The 14,688-nt window shown below is 45.7% G+C and overlaps 2 protein-coding genes across 2 annotated transcripts in view; one reads left to right on the plus strand and one right to left on the minus strand.

Annotated features, from left to right (window-relative positions):
* Positions 1-14,688, plus strand: part of SLC17A1 (solute carrier family 17 member 1) — a 212,720-nt gene that overhangs the window by 138,829 nt on the left and 59,203 nt on the right. The gene's annotated exons all lie outside the window — the stretch shown is intronic.
* The window catches only part of SCGN (secretagogin, EF-hand calcium binding protein), a 35,350-nt gene continuing 30,778 nt past the window's right edge, over positions 10,117-14,688 (minus strand). The window contains exon 11 of the mRNA XM_047858096.1: positions 10,117-10,269. Coding sequence (XP_047714052.1) covers positions 10,141-10,269 — 129 coding nt within the window. The 3' untranslated portion in view covers positions 10,117-10,140. The remainder of the gene's footprint in view (positions 10,270-14,688) is intronic.

Below are 14,688 nucleotides of genomic sequence, written 5' to 3' on the forward strand. Positions count from 1 at the left end.
CTTGGAATTTATAATTTAGACAGGATGGTTCCCAGGGGACCAATTAAGAGTTGACCACACTACTATTCTCAATTTCTGTTTACTTTTTAAAAATTTAATTAATTAATTAGAGCACGAGCAGGAGAGGGGCAGAGAGGAAAAGGAACAGAGGATCCGAAGTGGGCTCTGCACTGACCGCAGCAAGCCCACGGTGGGGCTCGAATTCACCAAGCACGGGATCACTACCTGAGCGGAAGTCAGACACTCAACAGACTGAGCCACCCAGGCACCCCTCAATTTCTGTTTCTATCAGGTGACTGAGAAAGATTCTTTCTCCTCATCCCCAAGACTCTTCTTCCCTTTCTAATTTGCCGAAACAAAGAAACAAACTCAGGAGCCCCAGGGGAGGCGGGCATTTGTGTTGCTTCATGTGAGGACCAACATGTATCCGTGTCCCCAGATCTTTCCCGCTGGCTTGGTCTCAGAAAGCCTGTCCACTCCTTTAAGGGAAAGCACAGTTCTCAACAAGAACAAAAAAGGATTACAGCGCTAGTGTGCTCACCGAAAGGCGGCTCATCGGGTCATCAATCCTGCCACATGGGTTGGAATCAAGTCTGCGGTTAGAAACATAATCCCAAGGGTCGTCTGGGTGGCTCCGTCGGTTAAGCGTCCGACTTCAGATCAGGTCCTGATCTCATGTCCATAAGTTCGAGCCTCCGCGTCGGGCTCTGTGCTGACAACTCAGAGCCTGGATCCTGCTTCCGATTCTGTCTCTCTCTCTCTCTCTCTGCCCCTCTCCCTCAAAAATAAATAAACATTAAAAAAAAAAAAAACGATTTCAATAAACAGCAAAGGAGGATTCCATGAATAAAATCAGCAAACAGTCTCAAAGTCCTATTTCCCTGCCTCTGACCCTGTATAGCTCCCACATGTGGCTGCCCCATTCTCACCTCCCTCTTTTCAGACTCTCCACTCTTTCCTGTCCATGCCTTCCACCTCTCCTTCCTCCTTCGGATATGTTCCTTTCCCAGGGACTCCAGTCCTTTCCAAGGTGAACCAAATGGTCTTGGTTCTGTCTCTCCCTAATACCCTTATTATGCACACCGGAGTCTAGGGAATAAGCCATAGAGTCTAGTGTAGAAGCCGTAGAGGTGGGCAGAACTTTGTGTCCCTGATGCTGCTGCCTGCTCATCACCCAGAGAGTGCTGGGGTGTGGGATTTGCTGAATACAGAAGTGTCCCACGTGTAAGGAAGCCCACAGGAGGCACAAAAGAACAGAGGCCGTCCATTGGTACTTCCAGTCACGTGGAGACCGTCGTAGCCAAGTGGCTAGTGTCGAGGAGGGAATCTTACAATCTAGCAAAACGTGTCAAAGAGCAGACATCAATCCTGTTGATTCCAAGTGATGAAGCAACATGAGGAGTGAAGGAGCGTATTTTCACCTCCGTGAGGTTTTCCTGGAAGTAGGTGGGCACAAGAGGGCAGGTGGGCCATTCATTGTCGCTCTTTTTACGGTGGGTGTGAGAAGAACACGGGCCCTTGACTGTAATCTGGGGTGTTGGGTATTTCATGCTCTAACAAGTGAATGACTACAGCTATGGAAGGAAGCATGCAAGGTACAGCTAGACGTTTCTGGAAATGACTTCCACTGTTGCAATATCGTCTTCATTTTCACACACAGGAAAAAAGTTGAGAAAGTGTTTAAAGATAATTCGATTCCAGGAAAGCCAATTAGGCAAGCACTAATTCTATTGTAAGAGGAAGATAATGGACAGATTTTTATGACAAAGTAGGGGGTGGGGGAAATCACAGCAGAGGAAATGCCGTAAATGCTTTTGCTTTCTTGAAGGCCAGCCCGCCCCACTGTCTCAGGCCTCCACAGAGAGGTGGGGGGTTTTCCTGGTAAAGTCAACATCCCGGAATAGAGTCAGGACAGATTTATCTCTTTTGTCTAAAGAATGTCTGTAAGTTACCGAAATGCTGCCTCTAAAAGGTTGAATAATCTGATTTCTGCTTTGGGTACATTTCCCAATTCATTCCAGTCCATTTCTATAGCAATCCCCTGTTTACATTCTCCGTGATCTTTGTACATTTTTTAAAGTTGTGGAATCCTAATTGTTCCCTCATTTTCTGGAGGAAAAGTGTTCTCGTTCTTCTCTCTTCTTCTGGCAGGAAAAAACAGAATGAACACTGAACAAACTTTTAACCATAAAGGCATTTTCTGAGATGATTATGAAATATATGAAAGACTGAGACAGTTCTTTGAAGAGTCTAGGTTTTCAAATAAAATCTTTACATAAAAATTTCATTTTTAAAAAAGATTTAAATAAAAGCGAAGGGCTACAAAGCTTGGAACGGATGTCAGAAGTTTAAAAAACATTCTTAATTATCAAGTCTTACGTTTCCAATCAATCAGTTAACATACTAGATCGATACCATTAGGACTAGAACAGACTTAAAGGTCATCAAAGAAAGCATCTCATTTTTTCTTAGGACATACTCATCACTGTGTAATATGAAAATATTCCACATTACAGATGCAACATTGACTTAACCACATCCTTACCGTTAATATTTTTGTTACTAGATGTTATCTGTTACAATTAACACTACAGTGACTATCCTTTAATATTAATTTTTGACCAGATCTCTGACCACTTCTAAGGTTTAGATTTTTAAAAATCAGTTTCTGTGCTAGTATTTGTCTATTCCACAATTTCCTTTTGGATTTACTTTTTCTTTGGCTCTCAGATACATCCTTCCCTGGCTTCGGTAAGAATTGATGGGGGACAGTGGTAAAGACTTCTTAATAGTTGCATATCAGAAATGTTATTTGACCCCAATTTGGAATGATAGTTTAGCTAGGTAATGTATTTGAGCTTGATGGTTTATTTCCCCTCATTCCTTTGAAATGCTCCGTTGTCTTTTGGTATGTAGTGTTGCCGACAAAAATCCACTGACAATCTAATTATCAGTGTTTAATAGATATTTCCCTCATTTTTCTTGATGGCTTTTGAGATTTTTTTTTTTTTGAGATTTTTCTCCACTTTTATTTTTGACAGTTCTGACGGCAGTTGTCTGGTAGGACGTTATTACATTTAGCCTTCAGTGTATGGGGGTGGGGGTTGGAATTGTTATAGACATATGCTGTGGACTCTGATTACAGCCCCATCTTTCCAAACTTCTTTTTCACTTTCCTTATACCTCAGTATGTCTCCATGTGGTTTTCTGTGAGTTATCTGCCTATTTCCAACTGTGACCGGCCAAACGTTATTTCTTGCACAGATACTGTTCAATGATCATACATTTTATTTTCAGGTTTCTAGTGGGTTCTTACTTATATCCACAAGTTTCCATTTTGTTTCTGTTTTTCTTTTTTTAATAATTGATAGTTCTTTTTAAAAGGGTGTTCTTATTTCTTTACTATATAAATTTGTTTGAATAGCTGATGTGTTCATATGGTTCAAAATTCAAAAGAAACAAAGTATATTCAGTGAAGCCTCCTTCCCACCCCATCCGTAGCCACCTGGTTGCTTTTCCTTGAGGCAAATGAATTACAAATTTCCTTCCAGAAATAAGCCACACATCTTTAAGCAGATACAAACATACTTATTTTAGAGCTATTTTCAGGTGGCCCTATTATTTTTATTTTATTATTTTATTCCCTAAGTGTTGATTTTTATCGTAGTCCATTTGGGCTATTTAAAAACACTTTTTTTTCAATGTTCATTTATTTTTCAGAGACAGAGAGAGAGTCAAAGCATGAGCAGTGGAGGGCAGAGAGATAGGGAGACACAGAATCTGAAGCAGGCTCCAGGCTCTGAGCTTTCAGCACAGAGCCCAACGTGGGGCTTGAACCCACAAACCAGGGGGCTCATGACCTGAGCCAAAGTCGGATACTTAACCCACTGAGCCACTCAGATGCCCCTGGGCTGCTTTAACAAAAAATACCATAGGCTGGGTGGCTTATAAACAACAGAAATGTATTTCTCACAGTTCTGGAGATTGGAAGATCAGGGTTCCAGAATGATCACATTCTGGTGAGGGCCCTCTTCCGGGTTGCAGCTGTCAGCTTGTCTTTGTGTTCTCATGTGGTGGAGCCAGAGAGAGAGAGAGAGAGAGAGAGAGAGAGACGAAGAAGGAGAAAGAAGGGAGGGGGAGGAGGAGGAGGAGGAGGAGGAGGAAGAAGGAAGAAGGAGAAGGGAGGGGGAGGGGAGAAGGAGGGGGAGGAGGGAGAAGAAGAGAAGAAGGAAGGAGGCGCAGGGGGAGGAGAGGAAGCAGCAAGTTCTCTTGTGACTTTTATTAGGGCACCGATCCTATTTAAGCCCTAAATACCACATTTAATTCTACTGACCTCCCAAAGGTCACGCTGGGGGCGGTAGGGTTTTCATATACGAACTGATGGGGGACACAAACATCCAGTCCATAATAATCTTGTAACAGTCTCTCTTGGCACTTGTTTTGCTGGTGAATTTTGGAATTAAAGTTTGCAGGCTTATGTGCGTAAGACCACCCTCCCGTCCCCTAGCCTCTCTGTTTCTCCGTCTTTCCGTCTGTCTCAATTCAGACTTCCCCTTCTCCATTGGCTTTGTGCCTGCATCAGACCGGCCATAGCTCAGAACGGTTACATGGGTGGCCCGTGACCCCTTTCCTCTGGAAATACTGGGGATCGAAAGCTGCATGATGGGGCAGTGGGCGGCCTGGCACAGGTTCAGGCTGTGAAGTTGGGTCTCCTTCCTCCAAGCTCCCTAGATACCAGCCACCCATAAGCCTTGGGCCCGAAGCACCTTGCAGCCTACCGGCCTCTTTTTATGGGCTGGAAAGTCTTTCCCCATCCTGGACAGAAAGGTTTTATCTGCCAGATCGTGATTGCTTGTTTGATAGTTGGAAACGCGTATTGTCCTAAAAGCCTTATAGACGTACCCATGGCTCTAAGTATTGTCACCCAAATAAAACAAACATACGCTATTGCTTTTGGGAAAACTTTCAGGACTTCGACAAATTAGCAACCAAGAAGCAGAAGTAAAGCTGATGAGGCTGATAGTACAGCCTTTGAAGCCATATTTATGCCAAGTCTTGACTGGGTGTGGTCGGAAAAGCTGTTACTTGTGTGACGATGTAGTCCATTCAAGCTGCTGGGGTTTATAGGATTTGGGGACGCATTGATCAGATATCGCAATATCAGGAGATAAAGTGAAGCGCAATCAGTTTTACTGAAATTTTACAAAAATGAATGATTGAAATCGATCACTCAACTATTTGAAGCTTTACTATATAGCAAATTTGATTACCTTTTTTTCCTTTAGTATCGTATGGTAGACACGATATACCAAGAGAATATATCAAGCACTGCCTCACCCCCAACTGTGGCTCTAGGAGACTGGGCAGACGGGAGTGAAAAGGAAAGGTCAGATGAGAAAATGTGTAGAGATTCTCAGACCACCACCACCACCACCAGTTGTCAACAGCAACAGTCTTGCCCACGGCTAAGATTCTAGATACACAGAGGATCATCGGGCCAGCCCTCGATATCGGTCATTTCATAATCCATTTGGGAAAAAAGAAGAGCCATGAAACAAACACTGCCTGGAGGCAGAGGTGTCAAACGAGTGGTGTAGTAACTGGGATCCTAATTCCGGAGAGGGAGTGGGGTCTGAGGGTCTGACCAATTGAAGATTTCATTCATGCTTAGTAGTTTCCCCCTAGCTTTATTAGGATGTCATTGGCATATAACATTGTGTAAGTTTAAGGTGGTATAAGCCGTTGATCCGATACGCTCGTGTGTCGCCAAATGATCACCACCGTATTCGCTAACACCTCCATCCCATAATTACCATTTGAGACCTGCTCTCAGCAACTTTCAAGTATATAATACAATATCGCTAACTCCATCACATGCTGTACTCTAGATCCCCAGACTTATTCATCTTATAACTGGAAGTTTGTGCTCTTCGACCGACCTCTCCCCATTTCCCTCACCCTTCAGCCTCAGCCCCTGTCAACCATCATCCTGCTCTCTGGTTCTGTGAGTTCAGCTTTTGTAGATTCCACGTGCAAGTGAGATCGTACAATATTTGTCTTTCTGACTTACTTCACTTAGCACAATGCCCTCAAGCTCCATCCATGTTGTCCCAAGCGGCAAGATTTCCTTCTTTCTCATAGCTGAATAGTTTTTCATCACATATATATAGATACACACACACACACACACACACACACACACACATGCACACACTATTGGGTATGTGATGAATGCTGCAAAGAGCATGGGAGTGCATATACCTCTTTGATACCCTGATTTCATTTCCTGTGGATACATATACACAGAAGTGGGATTGCTAGAGCAGATGACCGTTCTGTTTTTAATTCCGAGAACACTCCATACTGTTTTCCATAGTAGTCATACCTATTCATGTTCCCAACAGTGCATGCGGAAAGGTTTTATCTGCCAGATTTTTCTACATCCTCACCAACACTTTATTTATCTTTTTGGTAATGACCATTCTGACAGGTGTGAGGTGATACCTGAGTGTAGTCTTGATTTGCGTTTCCCTGACGATGAGTGATGTTGAGCATCTTTTCATGTGTCTGTTAGCCATCTGGATGTCTTCTTTGGAAAAATGTCTGTTCAGGTCTTCTGCCCATTTTTTTTTTAACCAGACTGCTGTTTTTTGCTATTGAGTTTTATGAGTTCCTTATATAGTCTGGATATTAACCCCTTATCAGCCAAGTGGTCTGCAGGTATTTTCTCTCTTTCCGTACATCGCTGTGCATTTCGCTACTTGCTTGTTCTGTTATTGCAGAAGCTTTGTGGTTTGATGTAGTCCCACTTACTGATTTTTGCTTCTATTGCTTGGCTTTTGATATCATATCCAAAAGAAGAGTTGCCAAGAGCAATGGCATGGAGCTTTTTCCTTGTTGTTTTTGTCTTCCCAGTTTTATGGTTTCAGGTCTTATGTGTAAGTCTATAGTTCATTTCAAATCAATTTTTGTGAGTGTTGTAAGATCAGGATCCGATTTCATGCCAGTGTGTGTCCCTATCCAGTTTCCCAAACACCATTGTTGAAGAGACTATCTTATCCTCGTTGGATATTTTTAGTTCCCTTGTCAAATATTAGTTGACTGTGTATGTAAAAGTTTATTGCCAGGCTTTCTGCTCTGTTCCGCTAATCTTTGTGTCTGTTTTTATGCCAGTTCCACACTGTTTTGATCACTGTAGCTTTGTAGTATAGCTTGAAATCAGGAAGTGTGATGCTTCTGGCTTTGTTCTTTCTCAGCTAATTGCTTTAGCTATTTAGGGTCTCGTGTGGTTCCATAGGACTTTTAGCACTGTTTTTGCTATTTCAATGAAAAATGCCATTGGAATTTTGATAAGGATTGCATTGATTCTGTACATTTCCTTGGGTAGTATGGACATGTTAACAATATTAATTCTTCTAATCCATAAACACTGAATATCTTTCCATTTATTTGTGTCTTCTTCAATTTCTTTTATCAGTCTTACACTTTTCAGTGTACAGATCTTTCGCCTCTTTGGTTAAATTTTTATTCCTAAGTGTTTCATTGTTTTTGACTCTGTGGTAAATGAGATTCTTTTATTTATTTCTTTTTCAGATATTTCATTGTTAGCGTATAGAAACACAACTGATTTCCACGTATTGATTTTGTATCCTGCAACTTTACTGACTCTTGTTTTCAGTTCTAACACTTTTGGGGTGGGTGTTTAGGATTTTCTGTCTATAACAGCTTGTCATCTTTTACTTTTTACTTCTTCGTTTTTGATTTGGAATGAATGAACAAACATCTTCGGAAAGGAGCACGGCCCTCAGGGGGCACTGTCTACCATACCTTTCCCCCTCTCATTAAATCCAGATAGCATGGCTCTGAGAAGAGACCTCTGCCCTTTGGCAGCCCCTTCGCAGCACCCCATTCCCATTGATTTCCCAACAGAGGTCTAAGACCATTTATCTTCCTTGGCCATTGCTATGGACTGAATTTTTGTGTTCCTCCAAAATTCGTATATTAAACTTAATCCCCAAGGTGTTGGTATATGGAGGTGGGGCCTTTGGGAGGAGATTAAGTCCTAGGGTAGAGCCCCCGTGAATGGGATTAGTGCCCTTATAAAAGTGACCCCAGAGAACTCCCTCACCCCCTCCACCATGTGAGGACACAGCGAAAAGAGAGCCATCTATGAACCAGGAAGTGGGCCAGACATCAAATCTGCTGGGGCCTTGGTCCTGGATTTCCCATCCTGTAGTACTGTCAGAAATCAATGTTTTTTGTTTAAACCACCCAGTCTATGGTACTTTTGTTATAGTAACCCAAACACATTCAGACAGCCATCCACCAACAAACCCATCAGTACCTACATTACAGTATATGAGACCCTAACTTTAATAGAAGGTTTTTGAGTGAACTCATTCCTTGAGTGGAATAAACCCACCATCTTTCCACTCAGAGATCTCCACCAGCCCTTTCTTTAGATGTTTGGAAAGGTCTTTACCAACCTCAGGTTACGACTGAGCAGGAAGCCTGGGAGATTCTGGTAGATTCTTAGCCATATGCTGTGACTAAAAGCTTGTTGGTGTTCAGGGTGAGTAGCTGCCCTCGGTGGATCTGAAAAAATGACACTTAAAAGAATAGACTTGGAGAGATGTCCTACCAGTGGCTGCGGTGGATCCCACAGTGAGCCCCAACATGTGGGGAGGGGCCGAGGTGCATGAAATCGGCCATAATTAACTCCCTGACTCCCCGCTTCCGAGATGCTTGAGCCCGGACAGGTTGCTTACCTTCTATCTGCCTCGGTTTCTTCATCTCTAAGATTGGTATCATGATGATACCTACCTCCCAGGATTTTGGTAAGGAGTGAATTACTTAAAGTATGGAACAAACACCCAGAAGAACTTGGCACATAGAAAGCCCTTGGTGGTAGTTGTTGATATTATCTGTATGAGGGAAGGGATACCTGAGGGGGAGGAACCAGGTTAAGGCCGGGTTCTGCCATTGAGGGGAACCCCGAGAATGATGGAATTTCTTGGGTTATGAATGGCTTGGAATACACCATTCTACACTACAATTTTTCTGAATTACTTAGAGCATTAAACTTGAAGTTCCTCTACGATCTGGCATGAGGTAGGGATGTTTTAGAGAATAAAGTGGGGCCTGCCTCACGTGAGGCTCTCCATACCTGCCCCAGGTGAAGCAGCCCCCTCTCATGGGGAGTGTGTCAGAGCCCCAGGAGTGAAGGATCAGGGGCCCGAGGGGGGCCCTGCAACCCGCAGAGGGGCCCAGACCCTCAGGGACATAGAGCGGGACTTGGAGATCAAAGATTCGCTGGAGGACACTGTTGGAAGGGGAAGGGACGGGGTGGGGAACAGAGGCTTGCATTACCTGGGAACATTTTCTCCAGATTTCTGTCTTCTCCCTTCTGCCCACGTAAGATTTCAGAGCGCTTCAGAGCAAAAGCTGGCCCAGGTGCAGTGTTCTGGTCTTCTCCACGCAATGAATAAAAAGTGATCACTGGCCACTCCTACGTTCATGCAAACTCAGCCGCCAGGGCATCCAAGGACTATGGAAGGAAGCTGGCAGAGACTCCACTGGGACCCCGCCCTTCTCTCTCTTCCTCACCACACCCACCCCAAGTTAGAGACGTGACCGGTCTGTCGGACCATCCGGTCCAGCATTTCGAAGGTCACCACGCCAACACAATGACCCGTGCATCTTTGTTTCCAGCTACAGGTTTATTTCCACGACAGAACTGATTTGTAGAAAATCACAGGACCAGCAGAGACGCCACTCACCACTCAGAAAGCCCAGAAGGGGAGCACAGGTGGATGGACTCCGCCTCCCCTGAGCCCCTGGGGCCTGAGGGAGGCCAGGCAGGAGCGGATCCAGCAGGTGGTTAGCTGACTCTCTGGGGGGACAGGAAAGCCTGGGGTTGGGGGGGGGCGGGAATAACACAGACACTGCAGGGGGCTCTCAGTGAGGCAGGAGAACACCACGGCCTTAGAAAGAAGGCCCTAGGACCCCCCCTCTTGCCCTAAAACACCACACCATTTGTCACAAAGCTTGCCCCGGTGTCCCCAACAGCAAAGCACAGATACAATTTTCCCGGCAGGAGCTCAGACACATCCTAAGAGCAAAAGACAAAGCGTCCGGGGCTTATGGGTTGATTTTCAGCCCGAGACACAACGCGAGCTCGGACTTCTGAATTTTTCCATCCTTGTTCACATCACAGTGGCGCAGAAGAATCTCCCGGAACTTATCGAGGTCCGCTCCACTGATGCTGGGCTGAGGACAGCAAAGGGAGCCTGTCAGGAGAGGGGCTGACGGTGGCCCCACCCTTGAATGCCGCCCCTTCCCCGCCCCATGCTCACTAAGCTCAGGGGTCAGCCTGCCTGTCTAGGGAGGCTCCGTGCAGACAGGCCGTGGGGGTGGTCCCATCTCGTAGGCCCACCGAGTGTTGTCAAGGGTCCCGCCAACATGTTTACCTCCCAGCATGGCTATTTGGGCGAGGGAACCAGCCCCACATCACTTCTCTACGGCTCTAGGGAGAGCCTGCCTATTTAGGCCATGACAAAGATATTTTGCCTTGGAGCAGACAGTTGTCACCACGGATGCTGTCTTGCCGCATGATGAGAGAAGACACATTTCACTATCTCCCCGTGGGAGGAGTTTGTGCCTCTGATTTTAAAAAGGGTTGTAACAAATGAAATACTGACTAAAACAGGATGCCACCGAGCTGCGGACATAGGATTTATTCCAAGGCGTATTTGGGGGCTAAGAAAACACTGTGATATGCACCAGACAGGAAAATAAATTCAAACTCAAAAGGCCCGCATGGGGCGCCCAGGTGGCTCAGGTCATGATCTCACAGTTCGTGAGTTCGAGCCCCGCGTCGGGCTCTGTGCTGACAGCTCGGAGCCTGGAGCCCGCTTCGGATTCTGCGTCTCCCTCTCTCTCTGCCCCTCCCCTGCTCGAGCTCTGTCTCTCAAAAATAAATAAACGTTAAAAAAAAAAAAAGGCTGATATGGAACACATTGTCAACACATTCTCCTTGTCAGGGCTCACTCGGGATACTTCCCTGGGTGTCTGTGACAGGCAGGTAGAGGTGTGGTCCAGGAGATGGCTTAGAAGTCCTGAAAACAGCAAGCTACACTCCGTGGCTCCATACTGGGAGCTGCTTTCTTATGCAAAGTGGGGACTTTTTGGTTTTTGGCATCCTCAACCTCTCCTGCCCCAGGATCCTCTTAGCAAATTCCCATGCTTAGAAAGACTTGGGTGGTAGTCATTCACACATTAGCATGAATTAATCTCCAACTAGTGGCCCTCTGGCCCCAGGATCCTTTTAGCAAATTCCCATGCTTAGAAAAAAGTTGGGTGTGGGGCGCCTGGGTGACTCAGTTGGTCAAGCAGCCAACTCTTGGTTTCGGCTCAGGTCACGATCTCATAGTTCATGAGTTCGGCTCTGTGCTGACAGCACAGAATCTGCTTGGGATTCTCTCTCTCCCTCTCTCTTCCTCTCTCTCTGCCCGCTCCCACTCATGCTCCGTCTCTCTCAAAATAAACGTACAAAAAAAGAGAGAGAAAAGACAAGACTCAGGTGGTAGTCATTCACACATTAGCATGAATTAATTTGCCAATGTATTTACCTCATTCAAGCTATTCTAAACTCTCTTTTTCTAATTTGTTTACTGCAAAAGGAATTATTTCCTTAAAGGGAGTGGAAATATTTTGTGAGGGTGTGAATGTGTGTTTGGGGGTGAGGGTATGAATGTGGGTGTAGGTAAGGGAAGTTTCTTTCGACCTTTTGAGTTATGCTTTTGTTTTTTCTTTCTTTTTCTTTTTGTTAATTTATTTATTTTGAGAGAGAGCGCACAAGCAGGGGAGGGACAGAGAGAGAGGGAGAGAGAGAGAGAATCCCAAGCAGGCTTAGTGCGGAGCTCTGTGCTCTTTGGGGCTTGATCTCAAGACTGTGAGGTCACGAGCTGAGCTGAAATCGAGTCACTTAACCCACTGAGCCACCCAGGCACCCTTTGAGTTATGACAACTCACTAGGAGTCAGGAGACCCAGATGCCACTGTTCAAAAATGTTTGGATCACGGAAGACAAATCACCTGAAGTCACTGGGGGCCTCAGCTTGGATAATAAGTCACCAGCACACGGGGTCTAACGGTTCTACACAGAATGATTCTAACCTTCAGAACAACCCTATGAGGTTGTATTTACTATCAACTTAAAAAAAAAATTTTTTTAACATTTATTTATTTTTGAGAGACAGAGACAGAGCGTGGGCAAGGGAGAGGCAGAGAGAGAAGGAGACACAGAATCCGAAGCAGGCTCCAGGCTCTGAGCGGTCAGCACGGAGCCCGACGCGGGGCTCGAACTCACGGACCAAGAGATCATGACCTGAGCCGAAGCCGGACGCTTAACCGACTGAGCCACCCAGGGGCCCCTACTATCAACTTATAATTTACAGATGAGAAAACTAACGCACAGAGAGGTTAACTAACCTTCCCACTGTCACACAGCAGGTACATGTCCGAACCAGATACGAACTCGGGCAGGCGGTCCCGGAGCTCACCTCTTTACCACACACCCTGCCACAGCCTCCGTGTAAAATGCATTTTTTTAGTTTCTTACCCACCTCATGGGGAAGTGTGCGACTGGATCTGGAGTATTTGGCTGAACAGTGCTTATCGGTCCCCCTTGAATCCTGGGCCCTAGGGGAACCTTTAGGGCTGGATCTGTCTCCTTGTGCCTGCCCGTGATAAGTGCTCCATTACAGCCATGGAATCCGTGAGGGACTGTCTACACACGCCGTCTTCCCGTTCCCGCGTGTGCCCTCCCTTCCCTGTACGCCCTGTGTCTCCTGAAGCAGTGAAAGGGGAGGCCCGAACCCTGTCTTCCCCGGTCCCCACGCTGGAGTCCGCATCAGGACGCCAGGCCCGGCCTGCGCCCCCTATGGCCCCTAACAGAATTATGGCTTTGATCGTGGCAAGTGCTTATTGGAAACCGCTTATGATAGCACTTCCAATGGGAATATTTCATTAGCAAGCGCCTCCCTCTACAACCGTGCAAAGTTATGACGTGTTCCCTGTAGCCACTCTGTTTATTGGCCGTGCTGCTGTCTGAAAACACCAAGGCGACGGGTAGAGGCCAAGGCCTCACCGCCTAAGACCTCGGCCAGGCCCTTGCCAGCCAGGATCGGATTGTCTGGAAGAGGTCACGGTAATAAAGGCCACCTCCAGCACCAGTCCTGTCCCACGTGTCTTCGAATTATCACCCGCCATTGCATGTTTTACGATGGAAAGGGGGGACTGGTTGGTGTTCTTTCAGGGTCATTTTGCAGGCAGACAGAGGTGCCCCGTCTGACAGTGCGAAGTCCCCTGGAGGGCGGCGATCATAGGGGACCGCGCTGTGACGGGAGTTGCTTAGGAAGCACATCACTGGGTCCCACAGCCCCAACACTGGTTGTTGGGGATGACAGTGCCTTTCCCTTGCCTCCTGTTGTCTTTTCTTAGAAGTCTGTCACTCGGGATGGATGTTAAGTCACTAACATCCCAGTGAGAAAAATACATACATATTCCTGCCTGCCCTCTTCCTTGATAGAAAGCCTGGCTCAAAATGAAGCCATTGGCTTTCTGGTGGGGTGGGGAGAAAGGACCCGAAGAAGGGAATGGATGAACGCACAAGGCTCTTTCTAAAATGTGACAGTAGGGGGCGCCTGGGGGGCTCAGTCAGTTAAGCATCAGACTTCGGCTCAGGTCATGATGTCACGGTTTGTGGTTTCGAGCCCCGCATCGGGTCTGTGCTGACAGCTTCAGATTCTGGAAGCTGACAGCTTCAGAGCCTGCTTCAGATTCTGTGCCTCCCTCTTTCTCTGCCCCTCCCCTGCTCGCACTCTGTCTCTGTCTCTCTCTCAAAAATAAACAAGCATTAAACAAACTAATTAATTAATTAATTAATTAATTAATGTGACCGTGAGTGCCAGCAGTTTTAAAGCATGCAAATCCCTCAATTCCACGCCTGAGATAAAGCCTAAAACCGAGACAAGATGCACCTACCAAAATACTAAGTTTTACTTTGAGTCACAAACAGGGTAAACAGTCTAAATTCCTAAGAGGAGCCCCATGTTGGGTGTAGACATTACTTAAAAAAAAAAATCAAATGAAATACTTAAAAAATAAAAAAATAATAAATTACTAGTGAAAGAGGAATGTGTAGGTAAGTCCTATCTAACCACAGGTAAAATCTTCTACAGACACTAAAACAGTGACTGTAACTGAGAAATGCTTATCCGTGGAGCTCAACCCATGCAGAATATACCCAGAAACGAAGTCTGTTAATGGCAGGTCTACTCAAGTGTAGAGATCATGCTTTTGTCTTTTCTCTACTTTCAGATTTCTCTCTGTATCATTTTTATCATTTAAAGAATGAAAAGAAATGAGAACATGTATGCTACAGGCTAATAGCTCTTTGGAGGGGCGTCTATTAGATTCAATCTCTTGGGTTAAGTATTGTCCCCCCCTTGCTAATCATCTTGTCAACAACAGAGAAAAACAGAAGCAGTGTCTAGCAGGATAAAGAAGGAACTTTGGGGAGCCCAGGGCAGGACCTCTCCTCCCCTCCAGGCAGACCTCCTGGTCACCTCTGGCATCCCTGTATGTTTGGCTTCTAACGTTACCATTCACGCTTCTACTCCTTGGA

Source organism: Prionailurus viverrinus, chromosome B2, assembly GCF_022837055.1.
Source record: "Prionailurus viverrinus isolate Anna chromosome B2, UM_Priviv_1.0, whole genome shotgun sequence".
NCBI classification, from domain to species: Eukaryota; Metazoa; Chordata; class Mammalia; order Carnivora; family Felidae; genus Prionailurus; species Prionailurus viverrinus.